General features: G+C 34.1%; 1 protein-coding gene across 1 annotated transcript in view; it reads right to left on the reverse strand.

Annotated features, from left to right (window-relative positions):
* Positions 1 to 661: 661 nt before the first annotated feature.
* LOC124640818 (protein sidekick-1-like) overlaps positions 662 to 24174 on the reverse strand; it is a 57218-nt gene continuing 33705 nt past the window's right edge. Inside the window, exons 2-9 of the mRNA XM_047178751.1 lie at positions 23257 to 23354; positions 19252 to 19438; positions 13747 to 13858; positions 13583 to 13662; positions 12551 to 12684; positions 11615 to 11817; positions 8590 to 8686; positions 662 to 891 (exon numbers count right to left, since the gene is read on the reverse strand). Of these exons, the coding sequence (XP_047034707.1) occupies positions 779 to 891; positions 8590 to 8686; positions 11615 to 11817; positions 12551 to 12684; positions 13583 to 13662; positions 13747 to 13858; positions 19252 to 19438; positions 23257 to 23323 (993 nt within the window). The 5' untranslated portion in view covers positions 23324 to 23354 and the 3' untranslated portion in view covers positions 662 to 778. The remainder of the gene's footprint in view (positions 892 to 8589; positions 8687 to 11614; positions 11818 to 12550; positions 12685 to 13582; positions 13663 to 13746; positions 13859 to 19251; positions 19439 to 23256; positions 23355 to 24174) is intronic.

Raw genomic sequence — 24174 nt, forward strand, 5'->3', positions numbered from 1 at the left:
ATTTTTAGATACACCATAACAGTAACACTTTACCTTTATTAAACTTTTGGGTACTAAGATTAAAACAAACTCGCGCGGAATACGAAAATTTTGGGAGACGATGTATTTACTGAATAAAAATATCCTCCGTTAAGACATTATTTTGAGTCAAAAACTACTAGTAGGTATAGGAAATTCGCCTCGCGCTGTTTTTCGATAATAAATAATTTAGCTATTTTATAGCAACAATATAAAATTGCAATATCCAACCAATAACAGTAATTACAAAATAAAGTTATTACACACTTACCCCCAAACACAAGAGAGGATACTGCATAAAATACAGTGATCGATACTGAGAACCGGTGAATATTTAAGAACGCTTCAGACAAAAGCCGGTTACGGGCCGGAACGGGGCGTTAATGGAGCAGGACGTTCTTTTGGCCCGGGACTGCCGCGGGCGGCATACCTCGTTAGGTAGCCTAACGTGTTTTATACAAAGATGAACAAAAAAGTTTCAGGCAACCTTTTGCGGGATGCAGTTTAGGTACACTAAATTACAACAAACAAATTTTTGAGCTTTAATAACAACGTAAAATAATAATGATTGTTGCAAATTTTAATTATGGCTAAATAATAAGTATTTATTTGATAAAATTGACGCTGAATTCAATAGATCCTATTCGTATCGAAGGACCAAATTGTCGTAACCACTTACAATTCCATTGCACTACACATCTAAATTTCAATTCTTGCTACCCAATCCGTCTGAACGAATTCCCTATATCGTCTAAATAGGTCACCTTATGTCTTCGTACCGGGTCCAGAGTGCAACCAACAGTGATGTTAGCAGCAAACTCAAGTAGCTTGTAGTGGTTTTCACACCGCTTTGTAATTCTGCCAGGCTTGATCCTGTGGACAAAATTGTGTTTAGAATTGGAGTGTGAAGTAACGGTTGGTGCTGTGGGAAGAGTTAAATCGCAATTGATAGTGTGAATCGATTTATTGATTTATTTATGGGGGTGTAACAAGCCTCCACAGATATACATATATTATTAACGATGAACTATTATAATAATAATTGTTATTTTAAATAGACTTTTCTTCGGAGACAAACAAATTGACCATTCAGCTTTAAGTGTTGTATGCATAAGTAGTACAGGTAAAGTTCGTATTATAAATGTATAATAGAAATTACGTATCAGTCAAAGCATTCATTCCGGCTTCAGGCTGCTTCAGGCTTCATTCCGTTTGGCTCACAATTTTAGGTGCGCCTGACCTACATTTAAACATTGTCACACAAACAACGAACAGAATGAAAGTACTTGAATAATAACATTGAATTTAAAATATATTCATATAATTATGTGAGATGCAATGTTTTATGGAAAGAAACATGGAGAACAAAATGATGAGCGGAGATGACATAATGTAAAATCTCCTTAGAAAGTAGCGTCATAAAAATACGGGTATTTGGAGGACGAGGAACGTTACTGGTTCCTCCCTTATATTTCTTCACTCTCTTTTTAACTTGTCCATTTTTTTAAAAACCTAATCATCAATCAATCAAGACCAATCTTCGACAGATGTTTCAAGGAATACGAACGCCTCGTTAGTTTACTAATAGCTATTAGTTTTGATAACGCCCACCGTACGTAGTTGACCCAGAAGAAAGCGCCTGACCTGCCTTATGGTATCTCCGCAATTGACAGTTTCTACCAAACTATCAAATGATAATTTTTGATGATAAATTAGACTTTGGAAAATAATCAAAGCGTTTAAAATATACGAATTTTAATAAAAGCATTCATTACTCTTGACAATACAAAACCGCGTCAATTAATAATGACTCATGATGCGATTAAGCCTTTTAAAATGGACCATTAATGAAAGCCGTAATTAATTATTAATAATTACGTACTCTTATATTGTGTTTTGCTATTCTGTTTTTGTTTTCAATGCAATTGAAATACTAGCTGACAAGTCTTACTATAATTCAGTAAGCAATTAACACATTTTCAAAAAGTATCACCCACTCAAAAATGGTTTCAAGAGTAGGTAAAATAGTTTATGTTTCTTCCATCACTATTTTAGCCATAGGAATGAATTTCCTGCTAAAGATAGACCTCAGACCTAACCTATTGATTTTCAAAAGGACCAGTCATCCAATTCGTAGTCAATATGTTATAGGTACCTACTTCGGAACTCATATGACTTGATTAGTAAAGTGGGTATTCAGATTAACCCAGTTACCTGGAAGCCCCATTCCACTGCGAGAAAGGTTATGCGGATAAATTACCTCATTCACAATATTAATTACAACGCAGGTATATCGAGTACCTACGTTTCCCGCAATCTATTAGTACCCGGGTTTGCTTTATTTTGTTTCTGTGATAGACTGGTAGTATTTATAACAAATTCTAATGGAGAAAGCAAAAATAACTGCAAAACGAGCAAAAAAGTTACGTCTGTATTGGAGCCCCTTAAAATATTTATTTTATGAGAGTTTTCAGTGAATTTTTTGTTATAGCGGCAATAGTTATGCATCTTCTATAAAAAATATAACTGTCTATCTAACTATCCCCGTTCAAGAACCTACAGCCTGGTGACAGACGGGTAGCGATGTCTCAGTAATAGGGTCTCATTATCCCCTTGGGTGTGAACCCTAAAAAAGAAGGACACAAACTAAACCCTTTTTTGCATCTCACTCATTTTCTAGACGTTAATTACTTTGTATAAAATCCTAGAATTTTTAACGAACTGCAACACAAAGCATATCAAGTGTCAGTCGAACAAAATAGTACAAAAGTAGTTTATCGATCACCGGCTTTCGAAGCGAAGCGATGCGATATTTGAAGGAGAATCGCACAAACAACCAGACTTTGTGCAAACATTTGTTATAGTTATTCAAATATTTATTTGGCCTCATAATTGCACATGCGTATTCCGCTCCCAAGTTCAGCTATTTTACTTCGGTATGTTAATAATTATGTTGGAAATGCGTCTAGTTTGTATGCGCTCGGTTTTGCGCGCATAAGAGCAAGCTTATTCAACATACGTCAAGTATTCTTCATCTCAATAATGTAATGAACGTGATTTATCTGATCATCAGACAGCATAGAACAGAGAAGCCGGAATAGAAGATTTTACTTTACATTTTTTCACCCAAGTAACGAAGAAAAATATCTTCAACTAGAAATATGGCTAATGGACTCGTAAAAACACCTTTTCGACATTTCCAGATCGATACACAGTAGCCTTTGAAAGTTGTTTTGTGACCATTCGTTTAGCGAGTTATCTGGGACACAGGAAATCAGGTGTCAGGCCCAACAAATGGACACTGCGCTAAATAGAGACAGGACTAAGTGAGTTTAATCGATTAGCTTGTTGATTGCCTTCGAAAGAATTGCGAATTGCGAGCCGGCCCCGAATTACGTATAGAGCTCGAGTTACGGTAGTGGGTCAGGTTCAAATTAATCTTTTTTTTTTTTACTGGGAATAATTTGGCTAGTTGTTTTTATGTTACTGGGGGAGAGTTACAATTTCTTTTACCTGTAAGTGAGACCTAGTGATTAAAGCATCAACAGCCTGTCAAGTATAAATATATCAGTGATGGTTTGATTTCGAGTCAGGCTAAGTAAGAAAATAGATTAACAAAACCTGAACTTTAAAGTCTGAATGGTCAATGCTCGTTTAACAATCATGATGCTTAGCGCTCATTCCTTCTCGGTGTTAAAATAGGCCTGTCCTGCAGTGACGCAATCAAAAGGTTGGTGATAAAATTATATCTGAATATTATCCATCCAAATAAAGTTTTCAGTTGGCAATATCTCACATCCATTCAAGCGACAAATTATTTTTATCTTTTTCCGCTTTCATAATAATATCTCACTTATTTCCTTTTATTTTATTTCACAATAGACTTCAAAACTAAGAGCTGTCAGTGCCCCATTTTCTCTCAAGAAAAGAACAAACATTATGAAGCTTAACGTCAATTCTTATAAAACAGAGCACTCGATACAAATCCTTTGCAATATGGACGTAAAACACAAAATGTCGGACGCAAACCTTACAGAATCGAACATTTGTTACATTTAGTACGAATTTATCGACTCTCGCGAACTATTTATTCTAGAAATATTAAATCGAGAGTGAAATGTGTTTTCTCAGTAGACGAACGTTGGTAGTTAATGTTGCCACGTACGTGCTAGTTCTGTGAAACAAAGGGAAGGTATAGATCAAATAATTATTATTTCTAACACTTACTCGATAAAAAAGTATTTAAGTTTAACTTATGTGCCTAATGATGGTTTCTGAGCACTTTTGTTGGCAGTCATAGGAAAATTAATAAGTAGAGAAAAATTATCGGTCATACTACCTGTATTAGTTTAGTGCTGCATGTTTTGTTATTACTATATACTCAGTAAAATAATATTGATAAAGTCGTGGTGGCCTAGTGGGTAAAGGACCAACCTCTCAAGTATGAGGGCGCGGGTTCGATCCCAGGTCGGGCATGTACCAATGCAACTTTTCTAAGTTTGTATGTACTTTCTAAGTATATCTTAGACACCATTGACTGTGTTTCGGATGGCACGTTAAACTGTAGGTTCCGGCTGTCATTGAACATCGTTGGCAGTCGTTACGGGTAGTCAGAAGCCAGTAAGTCTGACACCAGTCTAACCAAGGGGTATCGGGTTGCCCAGGTAACTGGGTTGAGGAGGTCAGATAGGCAGTCGCTTCTTGTAAAGCACTGGTACTCAGCTGAATCCGGTTAGACTGGAAACCGACCCCAACATGATTGGGAAAAGGCTCAGAGGATGATGTTTTGTTATTACTACTCAGTAAAATAATATTGATAAAATTGGTAATTTTGAAGCTTTTTACACAACATTTTCACAACTGAAAATATTTTTTTGATATTTTTTTTGTAATAACTACATTGATTGGTTCATTTTAATTTTGAAATAATGTTTACATATAGATACCGCTTTTAACCCAAATTGACTTTAACAGCGCTTTCTCACCGGCGGATTTTTGTCGCGCGTAGCGAATCCGAACATGCTAGCGCGACCCATTACGAGTGGAAAAAATCTGTTCCTTAGTTTCAAATGTCATTTTTAGTACAGGTGGTTGTCAATTGTTTTTTATCACGCATACGCGCGACACCATTCGTAGGAATCGAGCTATGTGGCTAGGAAAAACTAAACCGAAAATCCGTCACTGAAAAAACTCTGTTAGCATACGATTTTACTATTTACTTTTATTCAGAAACGATTTTAAAATAGGAACTTTTAATAGTTCGGTTTCCCAATTAGTGAAAACTGTGGAATTTTATTTTTCAAAGAATTGAGAGGATTTTTAAACTATACAATACTTGGAAATTATTATAGCAAAATTACATGGGGGAAAGTTACCTGATTCTAAGAATGGTACTTTGAGTAAGTATAAGCAGCATTCATTTATTGACGTAAATATTTGTTTAAGTGATAACGAAGGTAATTTAGTAAATGATATAAAAATATGACAGTTTTCGGTATTTGCTGTTTAGAATTTACTTATAAAGACTGCATATTTATGTTAGTCTTATTATTAGTATTATGTGCAGTATTTCTAACCGCCAATCAAGTGCAATTCTGCATCGTCAATTATTTTAGTTCACGAAAACCCACATGGAACATTGGCAACCAAAACTAGGTATATAAAATAATATCCCATTAGTAAACAGGCAACAATTCTTTATGTTTATTACCGTAGTTTTTCAGCCTTAGAGTCGTCGTTTTGCTAAATAAATACCTACATAGATACGCGCTTGTAAAGTGAAGGACCCATCCGCCATTACGGTAGATCAACCGACAATTTATTAAGACGTGACTAGTTAGTTGTCTTGTTATACGGCCTTTAATCAATGGGGTACTTATGGTGGACCAATTTTCTCAAGTGAATTGGCTTAGCAAAGGGTTAGTAGTCACATTAACTGGTACGAAAGTGCCAATGGCAACTACTATTTTTAATGTAAGCAACTCGCACGAATGTAATTTTATTATAAAGAGGTCGAATCGATCCCTTTTAAAATGAGTATTAGGCAATTCGCACATACATTGTTTTTTGTGCAGTACGCTTAATCTACACATTAAGTACAGGCATATAAAAAAATGGTTGCGATATTTTTATGGATAAATAGAAGACTTAAGTAAAGACCAATTGGCTTTGAAGAAGAAGTTATGTATAATAACATCGAACTAATAAGCTTTTTTGAGCCTTATTGGTAAAATATACCCAGCATTGGCAAACTACTAAAATGATAGAAATTCAAGAAATACATTTTAATTAAACGTCCTCAAGACTGGTTGGTTTCAAGGACAAGAAATATACAATTTGTAATTTCGTCGAAGCATTTAACGTAGGTGCGGATGCTTTCAATTTCTATGGACTATTGTGAATGTTCAGTGTACCGGACGGTTACTGCTCGTTTCACACCATTTAAGATTATATTACAAGATAAAGTACGGAGTCAAACTCAATTTCAAAACATACAATTGTCGTATGTACGGTTGTTATTCCATAGCGCTTTAACTATGTCTTTAATACTAACACTTATCTTAGTGATTTTTAAGTAAAAATACACGGCGCCGACACTTTTTGAGTTGTTTTTATAAAATACATGTACGAGTATAAAATTCAATGCTAATATTTATGTATAAAATTGTCTATGGGCCTTGGATGCTTGAGACAAACAAAAACTCCGTATCATATCATAATCAGGTTGATCTAAATTATAGCATTCAACCAGACCCCATTAATTTACACAATCCTTAATACCCAGACAAAACTAAACTATTAGGAAATATTACATTATAAACCTACAATTGTGCGCGAATACTTAGGAAACAAAACAGAAGCTACTCGTACAATTGGACTAACTTAATGACATGATATTAGAACTCTCCGGTTATAAATGAGTGTCTTTATTACGTACTATAACTAAGTCTAGTCAGAGAATTTACATAGCATTAAAAACCTCATTAAGCGTAGACATTTCTTAATAATGCCCTCGATGAACCATTTTCGTTGTACGTTTTTTGTGAACTAAGAAAGTTTTGAATAACGCGGAACGTGACGATTCGTAATTCTGTAGTCTTGAATATTAAGGGTATTGTTTAGCACTGAAAATAATGGGTTTCAAATACTTTCTAATACTTTGGAGATTGGATGGTGTTATGATATCTTAGAGACTAATTTTTATTTTAGGCTGACTGTTTATATAATACTTGAACAAATTACATATAGATAGGTTACTGGGTTGACTTGATAAGATAGGCAGTCGCTCGATCTAAAATACTGTTACTCAAATGCATCGGGTTGAACTAGAAGCCAACTACAACATAGTTGCCTAAACCGAAAAACCTTAAAATATAAGATGTACCTAGCATTTTATTTAAAAAGTGTTTCAAACAGACTGCAATCGAAGATTCCAACTAACTACCTCAAACAGATATGAGAAGCAATACACTGAATATTACAGTAATAGCGCCCACTTATGCACTACACCATTCAACGAATAAGCATGAAAATAGTTTATGACTCAATCTGGAAACAGGTGCACTTACTGCACGTACCTACGTAACTCTCATTTGTTTTCAATCCTACACACACTACAAACTTTTAGTCGGCATATAGTTTGTACCGTTTTTAGCCAGTTAACATTTGAATTAACTTATAAAATGTTATAATATTATAACCATATTATTGTTGAGTTGTAAAAAAACCATATTCAAATAAATTGAGTTTGTAATGATTTATTAATATAAGTTCCTCTATCGTTCACTTTAACAAAAACGGTACTTCTGCAATGGTTTTACGCACATAACAACGATGGGGTATTTAGCCGGTATCAGACCGACTGAAAACAATCACTCGACTTATCAAGATTTGATCCACTGAATCAAGACTTTCTAAGAAAAAAATTGGCTAACCATCTCGTCAAGTATCGGCCAACTGTTTAGTCGGCAGTTTGCAGGTGAACTTACTGCACGAAACTGGTTGCTCTCATTTGTAAACGAATTCAGAGCTCAGATGTTTCTGTTGCTCTTTAAAGGGAAATAAACAAATTGCTCCTGTTTCGAATTTTGCAACCTACTGGGAACTTGATGGAGGAAATTTTTTGCCAAAGAATAAAAATTTTAATGAAATAGGTCTGTTTCTAGGAAGTTTGTATATCACCGTTTCTTCTTTCCAGGTAAAATACAAAGAAGCTTTGAAAGGGTCGTTATCGGCGTAAGTAAAAACTTTTTTTTTACATAATAGATCCGACTTCAATATTATTCTTTATATCCTTTAATTTATAAGTACCTAAAACTTTTTCTAAGCGTGGCAAATATTATAATGAAAGCTATATCAAAATCTGTTCAGAGTAACTTGATATAATCACGCACAAACATACATCCTCCTTTTTTTGAAGGCTATTAAAAATGGATAAGTACCTATATACCCTCGATGACGCAAAGCTCAGAAATCGACCACTATAGAATTGACACCAATTCTGTTGTATTCCAAACTATAGATACTTTCTAGTTTATTTTACTAGCTACTGTAAGCAGGTGTAAAACCAACCTTGCAGAACGTGGACTCTAGTAGTCGCCCTCATCTGCACAGGCGATTCCAGGGCGCAGGTGTAGTTCCCAGCATCCTCCACTTTCAGACGCGCCACCTAAACAAAGAAAATAAGTGGTTTGTATAATATACAAACTGTATGTATGTACGTGTAAATAAGTGTTTTAGAACTTGGAATGTAGTGTCGTCAGTTACACTATCAATATATTGTTATGATGTACGTATAATACATGACAATTTTCAATAAATAAAGATTAGGGAAAAGGCTCGGGAGATGATGATGATTGATTGTAAAAAATAAATCAATAATTAGATTTATAAATGCATAAGAAACTCTTTCCGTCTGTTTGTCTATCCGTTTTTTTTTTCACGCCAAAACAATTAAATACATTTAAATGTTTGGTACACAGGACACTCTAAAATCTGAGAAGGGGTTTTTATCCACGTGCGGGAAGTAGTTCCCCCGGGACGTGGGTGTAATCGTGGGGAGAAGATAGTAGTTAATATAGTCTGTGTCTACATGTACATTTACTTAAATGCCTGAGGCAATTGCGTCAGCCGTTTTCCAGTAACTCGTAAAGTCATAAGTATATACTTGAATACGTAAATAGTAAAGTGATGTTTTGCTTTAATAAATATTATATCAAAGCTTCATGAAACGTCTTGAAATTATGCGATTTATCTAAAATACGAGTATAAGTAAAGCCTAAAAATCTAGTCAAGTCGGCTTCAATTATTAGATTTCACAAAGAACAAGGTACTAAGTAATAATAAAATCGAATTATCGCTTTCCAACTGTTAATTACTTTCTGATTTATTAGAATGCTTTAGATAAATTATACCTACCTATTTTATAATCCCCCGAATGCACCGAGGTTTGTTTCATTTTAAATATTGAGGCCACATATTTTAATTCTGGCTAAATGGCTGGTATTACACAGACATAAAGAAAAACAAAATCACCAATCCCGCGGAAGAGCAAACATTAAAAAAAATGCTTTAATAAAACATCGTATAATTCGCGGATATCTTACGTCTGAGCCATAAAAGTCTTCAAACATTTTTTTCAAGATTGCATTTTTGTATCACCACTTCGCCGTAACTAAGAGGGAATATTTAGGTCTCACTTACGCTTGCCCGCAAATATATAGAGGCCATTTAGACCAAACGGGGAGGCAGAATTACTGGGCCTGGGGTGTAGTTGCAAGGCGGGGCGGCATTGCTAGCTGAGGATTTCAGAAAATTAATAGACCCGTAATATCCTGGGTAGCCAGCCTTTTAAATAAAGCGTGGTTTGGCAACGGGCCCAAAAAGGTTAGACATTAATGATTATAGAGTATAAGCCTTTTGGAACTGCTAGTTTAAAGTAATGTTTTAGTAACTGTTTGGGTGAATTTATGATTGTAATTAATATTATTATTTCATAATTTATTGTGTTTAACTCCAAAAGCGGTAACAACTCGGTGGTTTATTATGTTATTTCGAACATATATTTTTAATATTTAATTGCAATAGTTGATTGTAACACAGAATGAAATCATTAATGTAATCTGGAACATGAATAAACCATAAAACTAAAATCTACAATGATAAATGGGCGAGTGACCTTTTTATGTACGAGAACCTTTTAGCAACACACTAAAAGACACAAATTAGGAGCTAGTTGTACAATAAATCTACACCTCACAATGTACTTAGTTCGCTACTTACATTACCGCTCACAGTGCGCCCCCACCCTACCTTACCACTTAACTCATGGCTATCATACGGTAAATATCATACGCTCTGTTATCTCCTTGACTATAAACGTTTACAGACATAATTACAGCATCCCCGTGAGGGACAAGGCTACTAAGCAACCCTCATTTACTACGTTAAACACAATTTTTGTAAACACCCCGTATTTAAGGAAAAACAGTTGATGAAATGTAAATAAGCAATGAGATTTTAGGAAGATATACCTCGCCCCTAGGCCTTTCGTAAATGGAAAATGGGCACGCCGAATTAACTTAGTTATTTTTATACTGCTTTGGAATAGGTAAATAGGCATCTTCTCTCAAGGGTGTCGCACGACATTATATTATTTTTTATTCTTTCTGAAAAATGACTGACGTAATTCCATCTTTTGATGTGATAATATTCTTTAAAATACCTCTAACGTAAAATCTCTAGATACTTATCGCTGCTATGCAGGTAAAACTGTTCAAAACAGGAGACATTTTGAGGCGAATATTTTTGCTGCAACTATGCAAATACCAGTACGAAGATAACAAGCATTTTTAAATTAAATTTTTTGTTAATTATAGCCGAATAACTTCGTGACTAACTTGCATAACCTTTCCTCCATTAAAAATCAAGTATTTTATAAAAGAAAAACCGAATTTCCTCAAGATATTTTACTCCAGCAATCTTTGATCGATTTATTATAAATATCGTTTTCAATTCTTAGCAAGTCTCAATGGTTTTTCGATATTTTATTTATGCTGTGTTGTGAGAAAAGCCTATAAAGTCTCGTTTAGAAGGGAAACAATGTTCCCCGAAACACAATAAACGGGAGATTTTCTTCCAGGTGCGATGAAAAGAGGTCGGGGTCAAAAACCGCTTTATTTTAGGCGTTACTTCAATGCGGCGAAAGAAGGTTAAGGAAGTTCTAGACTGCCAGTTAGGTTCCTTTTTAGAATTATGAAGGCTTTCAACAGGAATATACGATGTAGTTAGCAAAGAAAATTCACTACATTTGAGTTTTAAGAAAAAAAGGTACATTTATTGGACAAGGTTTGCGTTACTAGTATTTAAATACGATGAAGGACACAATATGGTAACTACTTCAACATCTTTATAGCCGTAGTCATTAATTATGTTTGTGCTTGAATGCAGTGTTGTCTCAAAGACATCTACAGGTAAAATAACATTTTATTCTTATGTAAAAGGAAAATATATTATCAAGTGCCATCCCTGCAAGAATATAAGAGAAACTTATTGCACAAAAAGTGTATCAATAATTCTACATGTAAATATAAATTACCTGCAAATGGCTCGTCAAAGTCAGCTGATCGGTTTCTATAAGCACGCCTCCTCGGATCTCGTCCAGAGACACGGTGCTGTTCCCTCGATACCAATGCATCTCGGGCACGGCCTCTCCAGGGTACAAGTGGAGAATTGCACATTTCAGGGATAAAGTCTCCCCGGTTTCGAGGAACGCTTCTTTACTCATTTTTATTGAAGGCGCTGTGAACAAAAATATGTAGTTAGTTGGGGGTCATTTCCAAACTTTTGGTCTAAGAAAGTTAGCGAAAGACAAAAGAGAAAGTATGTACTGTAGAAGCAATTTTGTTTGCAGAGCTTGAAGAAATATTCTTTTATTTTGTAAAGATAGCGAAGGTCCCAAATAGTCCAAGGTTACATAATGAGATATTATTTATACTTTTTTTTATCGTTCTTATGTGATATTGATAAAGATTTTTATAATCAGTATTGTTATAACGGGTCTGATATCCAAAATTATAAGTCATGAATTCGCTAGTCATAAAATAAAACTGCTTTTATATTTCACTTTACGGTCCACGATTATATTGTGTACCGTTATCAGTTTGAAAGCTTTACCTTCTCGTAGAGCAATAAATATAAAAATCCCGTGAAGATGTACGTCAAAACGTATTAGGATGACATTTTTTAATTAGATTTGATCTAAGAAAACAGTCTTGGTAAAAAGGTAATACAAAAAAATAATAAAAAGTTTCATTTCATATGGTTAGTCTATGTTACGATTACGTTTGTTGATGGAATTTCCTCATAAATTTTTGATTGAAATATTTTTACGCTTACCATGACGATGGTAGTGTTATAGAGTATGAAGGTAAGATTTTTTGGTACACAATCACAGCAAGATGGCTTAAATTGATATTTTTCTAGGGACGCAGGTGAAATGGGCAAAATACTAGATTTAACGAAAAACACTTACGATGCACAGTCAGTTTATACCGCCTCAACATAGGCGGGTGTGTGGAAACGTGACAGCAATATACTCCGGAATCCTGGACCTTCGCATCAGCTAGTGCCAGCTTCCAGTTCTCACCAGCTAAGTCTACCCTGTACCTGTGGAAGAACCAGGCTTTAAAACATGTACGATTTGAAACAGATGGAATTGCAGATTGAAGTCAAAACAGAGAAAAAGACCGGAAAAAAATAGGAAGCTGCTAAAATATGTTGATAAACATTCATTAAATTAGTTTCTGTACAAAAATCCAAAAAAAAAAGGAAACATACATAAAGTATTTACCCTAAATAAAATGTTTTATTGTACCTATAATTCGGCTACATCATCTCATCCACGTGGAAATCAAAAACAAATTAGTCACATGTGTAGTTAAGAATAAAATTTGGATAAGGACAAGACGGGGATGATGATGAGCCAAATGAATGAGAGTTATATTCTCATTTTTTAATATTCTTAAATTAAATGCACGTGATCTATCATATTTATCATCAAAATTATCAAAAGGTTAGAAACATTGTGTATAAAATATCTAAAATAAAGTATTATTATCCAAAGCACGATACACCTCGACAATAACAATACAAAACACAGTTTTTCAGGCAGGTACCGACAGCAACGGGCTTTCTCGATAACCAATATTTTAGACCAAACACACATTCCTATTTGGATTGTGACACGCGTAAATAAGAAGTTATATTTATTTTGTAATCTTCCAATGGTTGGGGTTTGTGAATAGACTACAGTTTTCAATATCGAAAGTAGATAATCGTTGAGTATGTGAAGAAAGCATGGGAAAATAATGGGTAATAAATAAATGAATAAATATGTGGTAACGTAAATGGTATGATTGATGTCAGCATGGACTATGGGACTAACTGATAAAATTAAATAAATGTCCTTTTTATGCATAACATAATTTTAGGGAGCATTATTTAAGGAACTTTAATATTTATTTTACAGTATAGACAACACGTTATTTCAAAGTGAATAATTTACCTAAAATCCGTTGTGTGCGTATCCAAATCTATTGTGAGAAGTTCCAAATTTTCATCTTCAGATACTCGTATCCATGATACCTGTAAAAAGAAATACCATGAATTCTTCTTCTTACATTTTATAGTATTTTCCTCATTTTAAATAATATTTTAAAAGGTACTTACGGTTTTATCTCGTAAAGCCGTCACTTTGCAGTCGAATATGACAGTAGACCCGGTATCAGCGTCAATTATGGTGTCCTCAGAAGCTGTTCCCTCAAATGATGGGGGACGAAATCTGTGTCAAAAAGAAATAAGATAAGTTGATGATCTTATAAGGAAACCAAAGAAAAATATTAATATTACTTTTGAGTTGTCGCGTTTAGATTAACCTACATTCGATATTTTTTTGTTTTGATGAGAATACTCAACCAAGAAATTAAGTTTAGGGACTAAAACAGTAAATAAAGACATTTAACTAAATCATATTTTATTTAGGTACCTTGAAAGGAAACTGACTATTAGCAGCAACCAACGAGTTTTATCAAGGTTGGAAATAAAAAGCAAGCATTTGTTCGAGAAATTGAAAATATAAAAATAAAATCTTAGTACGGTGAGAATACAACAAAGATGGCTGTTATTTTAGTTTCCCCTTTTTCTTACACTATCGTCCTATGTAGATTTGAAGTCTAGACAGACATTTTGTGGCATTTACATAGGACAATTCCAATATTTCAAGAGCCCCTTATGGTTATTCTGGATAAAAGAAAATATACAACCTTTTAGGGACCAATTTCTTTTTCTAGGGCCAATACTCGGTGGCCCTAGTGTTCTAGATTTTATTCGAATAAATATGGTTTGGAATAAAAGGGTTTGATAAGATAGGTATATTTACATTACACTTAGGACCGTTATGTATTTCGTGTACATTATCTTTTTTTAATGGTAAAATGATAATATTTCAATTTATTGAAGTATTTTCCGTACCCAGACAGAATTTAATCACATAAAACTTTCTTTCCATGCAATTTGTAATACGTTAATCCGTAAAACAAGGCAGGGTCCAAAAGGCCCTTATACAACCCATCACGAAGCGTCAATATGTTACTTAACTCTGTTTCTGCTCAGTTATTCTAAGGTCCAATAACGTGGGAGCAGAGATCAGGCCCCAATTTCAAACTCCACATAAATTCTGTTTAAGTTTGATGATTAAAATCCCGAATTTGGCTCAGAAATTTTCTTCGTTAAAATTCCGAAAATTAACAAGCTTAATCAGCTTTTTGGATACTGTACTGTTAGTTGGTAAAGTGAATCAACAACCATTGAATTTACACCCAAATAATTTTCGTTTTTTTTTTTTGTAACAAGTTGACATAATATTTGTGATGTAAACAATGATGTAAAAGTAGAGCGGGTTGTGTATAAACACTTTTGTTATACAACTTTTGTTAGTAAGTGTACCTTAGATAATTAAAAGTGGTGACAAGCGGGGTACACTCCCGCACACGCACGTTCCAGTTTCGTTAACTAATTGGGTTGCCAGCCTAATATTTAGGATTAAGGACGGACTCCACAAAGGGGAAAATAATAAAACAATTTTGTCTCACTAACTTTCCCTGTTGTGTCAAATTAAATTACAAATATTTTTAACCGTTTCATAGCTTCAAAAGAGATCTTTGTGATAGTCGTGTAAAATATGAGTGTGATAGTATTTTACCGAAATAACCAAAAGTTAAAACATGTAACAGATAAATTCAATTAGAGTAGGTTCATTTTTATCTATACCAATATTATAAAGCTGAAGAGTTTGTTTGTTTGTTTGAACGCGCTAATCTCAGGAACTACTGGTCCGATTTGAACAATTCTTTCGGTGTTAGACCATTTTCAGTAGTCAATTCATCGATATGACCAATAAGCAAATTCACGGCTTGTTATGATTTAGTTAACGTTCTAGTTGAATGGTGCAACTCAACCTTAAACCCTTAATGTAGGTCTTAAAAGATACAAGATACTTTATTGGTATTGTGTACTTTATAACGTTTTCTATATTGCCTAAACTTCCAAACTAAACAATCGCTAGTTTAATGTAAAGGGCGTGGTATAATCCGTATAATTAAAATTTGTCGTTGAGTATCTTGTTGAAAATTAAGATAATCTTTATTAACGCCTCATAAACCAATTGGATTCTGGGACTAGCGTAAATACTTGTAAATCATACCAGCTCATTTTGTTTATAAATATTTTTTTATAAATAAAAGGCTGGAAGGCTGATTCTTAATCAACTGAATTATTTATACTTTACCCATGAGACAGACCTACATTTTTCAGCGTTTTCTAATTTTCAACGAAAACTGTTGGGTTTTAAAGTAGCAACATACGAATTTTAATAGTAATAAAGTCATAAAAATAAAGTAAAAAATCTCAGGACAGCAATAAATAAAAAACAAAACCACAGGGAGTACCATCTAATCGGAAAGCCAAAAATATATCCAAAGAGCATTTTCCCATTCCTGAACTAAACAGCAAAGAAAAAGACGGATAAAGGCAGAGTTATGATATTATTCCGAGTCTAATTTACAAAAAGAAACAACTCTAACATATGTTAGGCCGAGATGTTTGTATATTTTTTACAAAAGAAAATGTGTGACCCGACGAGGCTCATTTTATTCAAACTGGTAACTTTTGTATGGACGTGATCAGCTTTCAAATTATAGGGCCGCACCTCACACCGAAGCGTAAGAGACGCGGACATTTTAAACCCTTTAAAATTCATCATCATCTGCCTACCATTATGCAAGACTGGTGATTGGACTTACTGGCTTCTGACTACCAGTAACTACATCCAAAAAAATTCAAATGACAGCCGCCACCTACAGTTTATCGTGCCCTCCAAAACATGGTCATTAGTGCCCTTTGAAAGTATCAAGCCACAACTTTTTATTTAAATATAAACTACAAACTTCGTTTTGTAGATAGTTGACAGATTAATATTGTATCTACAAATTCTATTATAATATTCTCTCAAGTTTCAATTTTGCAGTAACTTCGTAAGTACTCGAGACCTGAGTTAGTTGCAAATGCTTGTGACAGCAATTTCAGATATGTATGCAAACTGTACAAGTTTTCTAACAATGTAGAAAATTGAATCATATACTGAAATATATTTTGATAACGAGAAATGGTATGATATTATTAATCTGAAAAGGGGGCTAAAACTAAAATGAATGTTTTGAAAATATATAAGTGAGTACCTATTCGTATATATCAGGGTTGTATTATTCTATGTTCATAGTTGGTTACACATATAAAGATGCCGTCGGAAATAATATATTATTTTCAACTGCGACGTCATCAGAGTGCATAATATCATCAATACTACAAACAACTGGTACAGCTACTTCCGATTTTCCTACAAAAGTAACTTATAAATCAAGGACTCTCTAACGTTATAAACTCATTCACAAAAATAAAATCAGCAAACTAATCCATGATCATCTGATATTCAAACTCCTAGCTACGCTTCGGTGTAAACGAGGCCTTTGACGTGGCCCTGAAAAGGATCTTCATTACGGCGGACAAATGAGATACCGGTGGTCGGTATTAGTGGAATTAGTTCCCCTGTTTAAGGGAACGTGTTCCTTCACACCGAATGTAGTGATTTTCTAAGCTCTTTGTTGATTACAGTAGTTTTTTTGTTTGTTTATTCGTGTTCCGGGCTGTTTGAATGAAAAGGGTTAAGTCTTCTTCGAAAGTAATGTATCCAGTTTGGTGATTATTTTGTGTTTGCTTTACATTTTTTGCGAGTATCGTCTCTCGTGTGTTTAATTTTGAAAAGATGGTTCTCTTCAAGATACGTAAACATTTCAGCAATGCAGAAGAATTTGAATAAAGCAACATGGACTCTTTAATAAATTCATATGCAAATCACTACTTTGTTTATAATAATATTTGCAAGAATAAACCCTAGATGAAGAGATGGCATGTTAGAAATTCATCAAAGTGTTTCTTGCAGTATATTATGTAGATATACTATTAGCTATATATCTTCTTTAGATGCCCTAAAAACGAGTCTATAAAGCCTGTGAAACGTGTTTACGATACCATCTTAAATGTGTCTGGTTCGAATAGAAAGCAACTTTTTATTCACTTTTATGTTTTTATCTAACTTACAGCTATCTCCCATTTTAGAGCTAGTCAATACTTTGAGCAATTTATACGACTAGATAACGAATTTTGTGAATTTAATACTTTTCAGTGTGAATCTTTTGAGCTATTTTTACTGTTTTTTGTATTTTATTATGGTATTTGTGTTTCTTATGTGACTTTGTATGTATATAAATGACTATCTGATTCAGTTTCAGGGTATAAACATATAGAAGTAGGTACTTATGTATATAGGAAAAAAAAATGTAAGCATGTTTATCTGATGTCATATTAAACCAAGCGATTTACAGTACAAGCTTTACTAATTTGAATCACTAGAAGTAATAAAATTGTTATTATGCGTCTATTTTTGTGAAGTTTAAACCCTATTCATTTTAAACGGCTCCATAATTAAAAGAGTCTTCTTTTTCATTTTTGTTTTTCAGCTGGTATCAAGTACACAGACAGCGTTCGAAAAAATATTTGGGAACCTAACATCTGCGCCACTACTTTTCCAGGCAACATAAAAGCTAACTTTTATCCTAAATCAAATTTACATTTTAAGTACTTATTTTCAGTAAAAGCATGCCTAAAACGTCTTGTAATGAGCCATAAAAATTCACAATGAATAGCTTTTGAACTCTCTCGGCATCCATAAAATTGATGTTTGCAACAATATACTTTATCGCTAACATTCCGTTTATTGTAATTGTTTTTATGTCGTTAATGGCAAAGATATACTTTTATGGTGTCTGCTTGATTTATATCGAACTAGCCGTTTCCCTGCGGTCTCACCTGTGGCCTCTGAAAACTGCTGAGCGTACCGGGATAAAATATAGCTTATGTTACTCGGAAAGAGTGTAGCTTTCGAACAGTTAAATATTTTTAATCGAATCAGTGGCTTCGGAGCTTTTGCTATCAAACATGTAATATGTATTCCTCTTTATTATAGATATTAGCCAAGCAATGTGTGTCCATTTTTAATGCTTCTTAGCTATTATTGTATACAAAGGTCCACACTTATGGATTTATTATAAAAAGAAACATAGTTATACCTATTCAAAATGAAGTTATCTTTTCATCGTGAAAGTGATCAATCAATTTAGATATATTTTTTTTATTTCTTTTGCTTTGTTTATTAATTTCTTTTCACCGTAATTATTGAAATGGTTCTATTTAATTTTGTGGACCCAAAAGATTTACCATCTCACGAGGCAGTTTTCCTAATTAGCGGATCCATTTTGTTCTTACGATTTGCGAATGCAAATTTTCTGGGTCAAGGAACGGGAGCATCTGAGAATGCAATTTAGTGAAGGATTTATGAATAGAATTGTAGATGAGGCACGATTTTAATTAAATTGTACGGCACTGATTAAAAATTAGTGTGGTAAAGAGGAAATTAAGAAAAGCCATAGATTTTCCTTAATTATTAAATGTTGTGGTAAACTTTCTTTTATTATTTTTTTTTTAATTTGTTGAAACTTATTTTCCTTGGATCCAAATACTAATGCCAAAAAAAAACTCAAATACCTATTATTATTAACTTACTTGTCATGAAAATGCTTATTGCTCGTTGCATACGAATCGAATATGTAGTTGAGCATGGGCGAGTCCACTTTTCCGTGCTTCATTTGTTTTCTTGGCTTGTTGGTCACCCTGAGGTTTCGGAAGACAGTAGGGGGCGGAGTCATCATGGTAGACGAAGGCGGGTAGCTTGGTTCAGTGGCTGGTAATCCTGCAGGGAAAAAAATAATTACCTCTCTCTATACATATCCGGATAAGTCATAATCTTAAAATGTCTAAAGCAAACTATATTTTTTTATGTTCGTGTCTAATTTAGGTAGAAAAAGCCACAGCATACTGCAAACTTGTAGTAGACGGATAGTTTGATCATACTTAAAGATCAATATGGAGATGAATAGTCGTAATCACATTACAACAATCATGTATTCGGCCGGTGGCATACTTAAAAAAAGACCGCAAAAAAAGTTTGACGATTACCTTTAAAATAAACTGGCAAAAGTCAAACTGTCAACTAATCATCAGCCAACAGTTTTGTCTGCTGTATGTAAGGTAGCCTAGGTGCAACTTACATAGCCCCCCCAAAATGTATGGAGTTTCTTGCCCGTTCTTCTCCATAGGAAGCTACTTTTGTAATGGGCAACTAGAATCAAACTTAGTTATATTTTTGACATTCATAAGTGCTTGTAAACGACTAAATGAAATGAATGATTTGACTTTGACTACATCTTTGTACCTATTAAAGACTAAGAGGTAGCTTTGATAGGTACAAAGTCTATCCAATAAGTTTTTACCTAAACGTTCAACATAAATTGAATTATAATTTTCTGTCATATCGCATAGACATTCAAACGAAAAGATAGACGTCACATATAATTATATGAAAAGCTACGTTAATCTGGAAAAAAATATCCATCTGAAGTTGAAGGGGACAAATTGAATGTCTTTTACAAAACAATTTGATTTATTACTCAGGATGTTTACCATGACTTTAAACTGCGTAGATCTGCCTGAGCCCTGACTTTGCTTGCGTGGAATAATTGCTTTGGGTACTGTAACTTCATACTTATATACTTAGGTACAAGTAATATATAGCCGTTTCATGAGGAAATTATCTATCATAATACATACATAGTGTTCCGCGGGAAATACTTCCAAATCGTAGCATCTATCTTTTTTCATATCTTTCAGTTCAGCCGTTTTTACACGCTTTTTATTAGCTTCACCTGTATGTTTGTATGTTTGTAACCGACTTCTTTGGGCGCGATTTTGACCCACTTTAAATGGCCAGATTTCGTTCAAACTTTGTAGATTTATTGAGGACCGATGACAATACACTAATTTGATAAAATTATTCCATTTTTAACCGACTTCCCAAAAAGGAGGAGGTTACACATACACATCGATTACTCCGAGGTTTATAGACCGATTTACGTGATTCTTTTTTTGTTCGACTCGGAATAGCTGGCAGTTGGTCCCATAGTCATCAGGTTAGGATCTGATGATGGAAACCCTGAGAAATCGAGGGCAACCTTCAAAAGTTGTAGGCATACATAGGGTAAAAACTTGACACTCAGGTGTACGCCTAAAAGCACTATTTAACTGTGAAGATTTGGAGCTGACCTGATGATGGAGACCAGAGAGGGTCGAGGGAACTCGACAACTGAATATGTAAACTACCTCGTGTTTGGGCTTAGATTATTCGTATTGACAAGACCTATGCAACAGTGAAGGTTTGGAGCTGACCTGATGATGGAGACCAGAGAAAGTCGAGGGAACTCGACAACTGAATATGTAAACTACCTCGTGTTTGGGCTTAGATTATTCGTATTGACAAGACCTATGCAACAGTGAAGATTTGGAGCTGACCTGATGATGGAGACCAGAGAAAGTCGAGGGAACTCGACAACTGAACATGTAAAATACCTCGTTTGGACTTATATTCTTTGTATTGATGAGAACTTCCCACATGTATGGATAGTGACAACTATTCGTATCACTGAAAAGCTTTGAATAAATAACCTTTTTACAAAAAAATTAAACCGACTTCCCAAAACACTAAAAAGCAAAAAAAAAACTAATTTTAGGTGCACCGGCCTAGAAGTCGGTGGCAAAATTAACTTAGTAACATCCATTAGACACCGACTTCTAGGCTTTTCAATTTGCAAAATATGATTTTTGTTAATTTACCTATATAATTTTCATCTATAGTCGATAAGGTAAGAAAATTAATTAAAATTTTCTAGAATTTTTCTCTACAGTCGATAAGGCAGGACTCGATGTAAATTTTTATTTCCAATAATTATCTTTAGCCGTTTTCTCTAATATTGACAATTTTTTGTATACTAAAGAGAATTTTAATTCTACAAAACAAATAATAGTTTTGAAACAAACTAAAAAGTAGAAAATAAATAATAGTTTAAAAAAAAACTAAAAAACACGCTTTTTATAGAAAAACGAACTAAAAATTAGAAAATAAATTTTAATGGATTTAAATTAAGAAAACAGTGTTAAAAATTTCAATGAATTTAAATTAATAATAGTATGAATACAAAAAAAAATATTTTAAAAAAGCGTGGGGTGCTTTTAAGATATTATCGAAATGAAAATCACTGTACTCATATCTGTCAATAAAATATTTAGAACTATTGACACCATGCACCCCACGCTTTTTTAAATATTTTTTTTGTATTCATACTATTATTAATTTATATTCATTGAAATTTTTAACACTGTTTTCTTAATTTAAATCCATTAAAATTTATTTTCTAATTTTTAGTTCGTTTTTCTATAAAAAGCGTGTTTTTTAGTTTTTTTTTAAACTATTATTAATATGAAAGATTTACAAACAAACAAGCTTGAAAGCGAAACTGGTAAACTGGACAGAACTTACATACACAAGCAAGTCATAGATATGTTTGTATTGAAGATTAGGATAACATTAATTGTGTCTTTGCATTCCAATGCATTATATTATACCTATCAAACTCATGTAGCCATTATGTCCCTAAGCATCGTTATTAATGAGTACATAGACAATGGCGCTTGAACTAATATAATCGTCATGACAATACCGTTAATTAATCATTATATTCATTAATATGGGTCTTAATTGCCTTACTATTTGGATATCTCTTGATCTTAGTAAACTGAAATTGATCTATTATAAGAAAGAGGTGGCGATGTACGAGACGCATATATCGCTAAATTAATTCTTAATCAAATCAAAACACTAATTTGTCTTTCCGATACTTGTTTATATTTTTTTGTCTGCATCCAACTTTAGGGTCGTTATTTACGTTTCAAAAATAGGAAACAATTAAGGCGGAATTCCGACCTACACGTTTGTCGCGTATTGCTGAAATCGATTCGTTACTGCGTCGGTCGTCTGTAGGCCGCAGGCGACTGACACTTGCGTTTGAAGTCTACCTTAAACAGATTTCGACCCCCAGAGATAGTTTATAACTGACTTTATCTTTCCATGATTTATATGTTTATCATGACATGGGTTTAAGTCAGGCTTATTCCCCCCACTGCACTCACAGCGGGAAAAGTCATTAGACGTTTCTCCACAAAAAAGTAGGTATAGTTTTCCTCAATTTTTTTTGTCGTCAATGAACATTAGCTGCACGAAAACCAATTCTAGGCATCGGCGAAATGGGGATGGATGCGCACTTGTGCACATGCAAACTTGTGCTTGAAATTTAGTGGCAGTTACATTGATTTGTCTGTGATTGTACATGATCTTCGCATGTTATTATCGTATATCGTACATACAAACTGTAGATAATACCTATTATTTTTAAAAGGAGTAACAATGGAGTTTCTTGCCCGTTTTTCCACATAGGAATCTACTTTTAGAATGGGCTACTAGAATCAGACCTATTTATATTTTTGACGTTCATAAGTGCTTGTAAAGGGGCCTAAATGATTGACTTTGACTCGAGTTTTTGAAGAATTGTAGCTAGTATTGTTCAATTTGACTTTGACTCGAGTTTGTAAGAACTATAGCTAGTATTATGTTCAACGTACCTGTAAGGTTGGTATGGGGGGCGACGGCCCTCGTGAGCACCGCCATGAGAAGCACGATGCGGTGCATGCCGCCGCATCCTACCCGCTCAGCAGGCGAGCTGCAAACATTTGTATGGGTCACGACTACAAAGCAAAGGATAGAGTACCTAATAACTATGTATATAAAAGGCTATATAAAATGTTAGATAGATAAAACCGGACAAGTGCGAGTCGGACCCGCGCACGAATGACTCCGTACAAAAAAACATGTTTGTTAGATTTTGGTATTCATTCATAAATCACTATCTATCTTCGCTTTGTTTTACCTACTGTCAACCTACATACAACATCTGTAGTTGTTTTCGCCTAAGGTTCTACGAATACATTAGATAGGTACTTGTTTATCATAATTACGTAAACATATATTAATTTTGATGTATGAAATCTAAACACAAAATACATGGCTACATAATAGTGATACAATTTTTCTGATAACTTGAATAGATATAGATTTTGTCTGAGTTGAAATGACGGGCCACATTGTCGCATTTCCACATACAGGCCACGAATAAAAATTGGTTATACAGCTGTCGGTTTTACTGAGTCGAGACTGAAAGGCCAATAACAAGCCTCAATATAGCTTAGATTAAGAAAGATTAGATTAAGTAGTGCACGGGAGTGCGCAAATTTCAACGATCAGGTGTTTGGCTGGTATCAGACCGACTAAAACATAGATTGAATTCAACCATCGGGCCAACTCTCAGCCGACTGTTTAATCTGCAATGTGCGGGTACTCTTAGTCGATCCATACTCGTATAGAAGTTTAGACTTATCAGCGTTAACCGTCAATTGGGGTACCGTTTCCGGAACGGACCTCATTCCATTGTTATTTTGACCGATCGCCTATCCGACCGCCCCAGTTCAACTGATTTGCCAAAC

Source organism: Helicoverpa zea, chromosome 21, assembly GCF_022581195.2.
Source record: "Helicoverpa zea isolate HzStark_Cry1AcR chromosome 21, ilHelZeax1.1, whole genome shotgun sequence".
Lineage (NCBI taxonomy): Eukaryota > Metazoa > Arthropoda > Insecta > Lepidoptera > Noctuidae > Helicoverpa > Helicoverpa zea.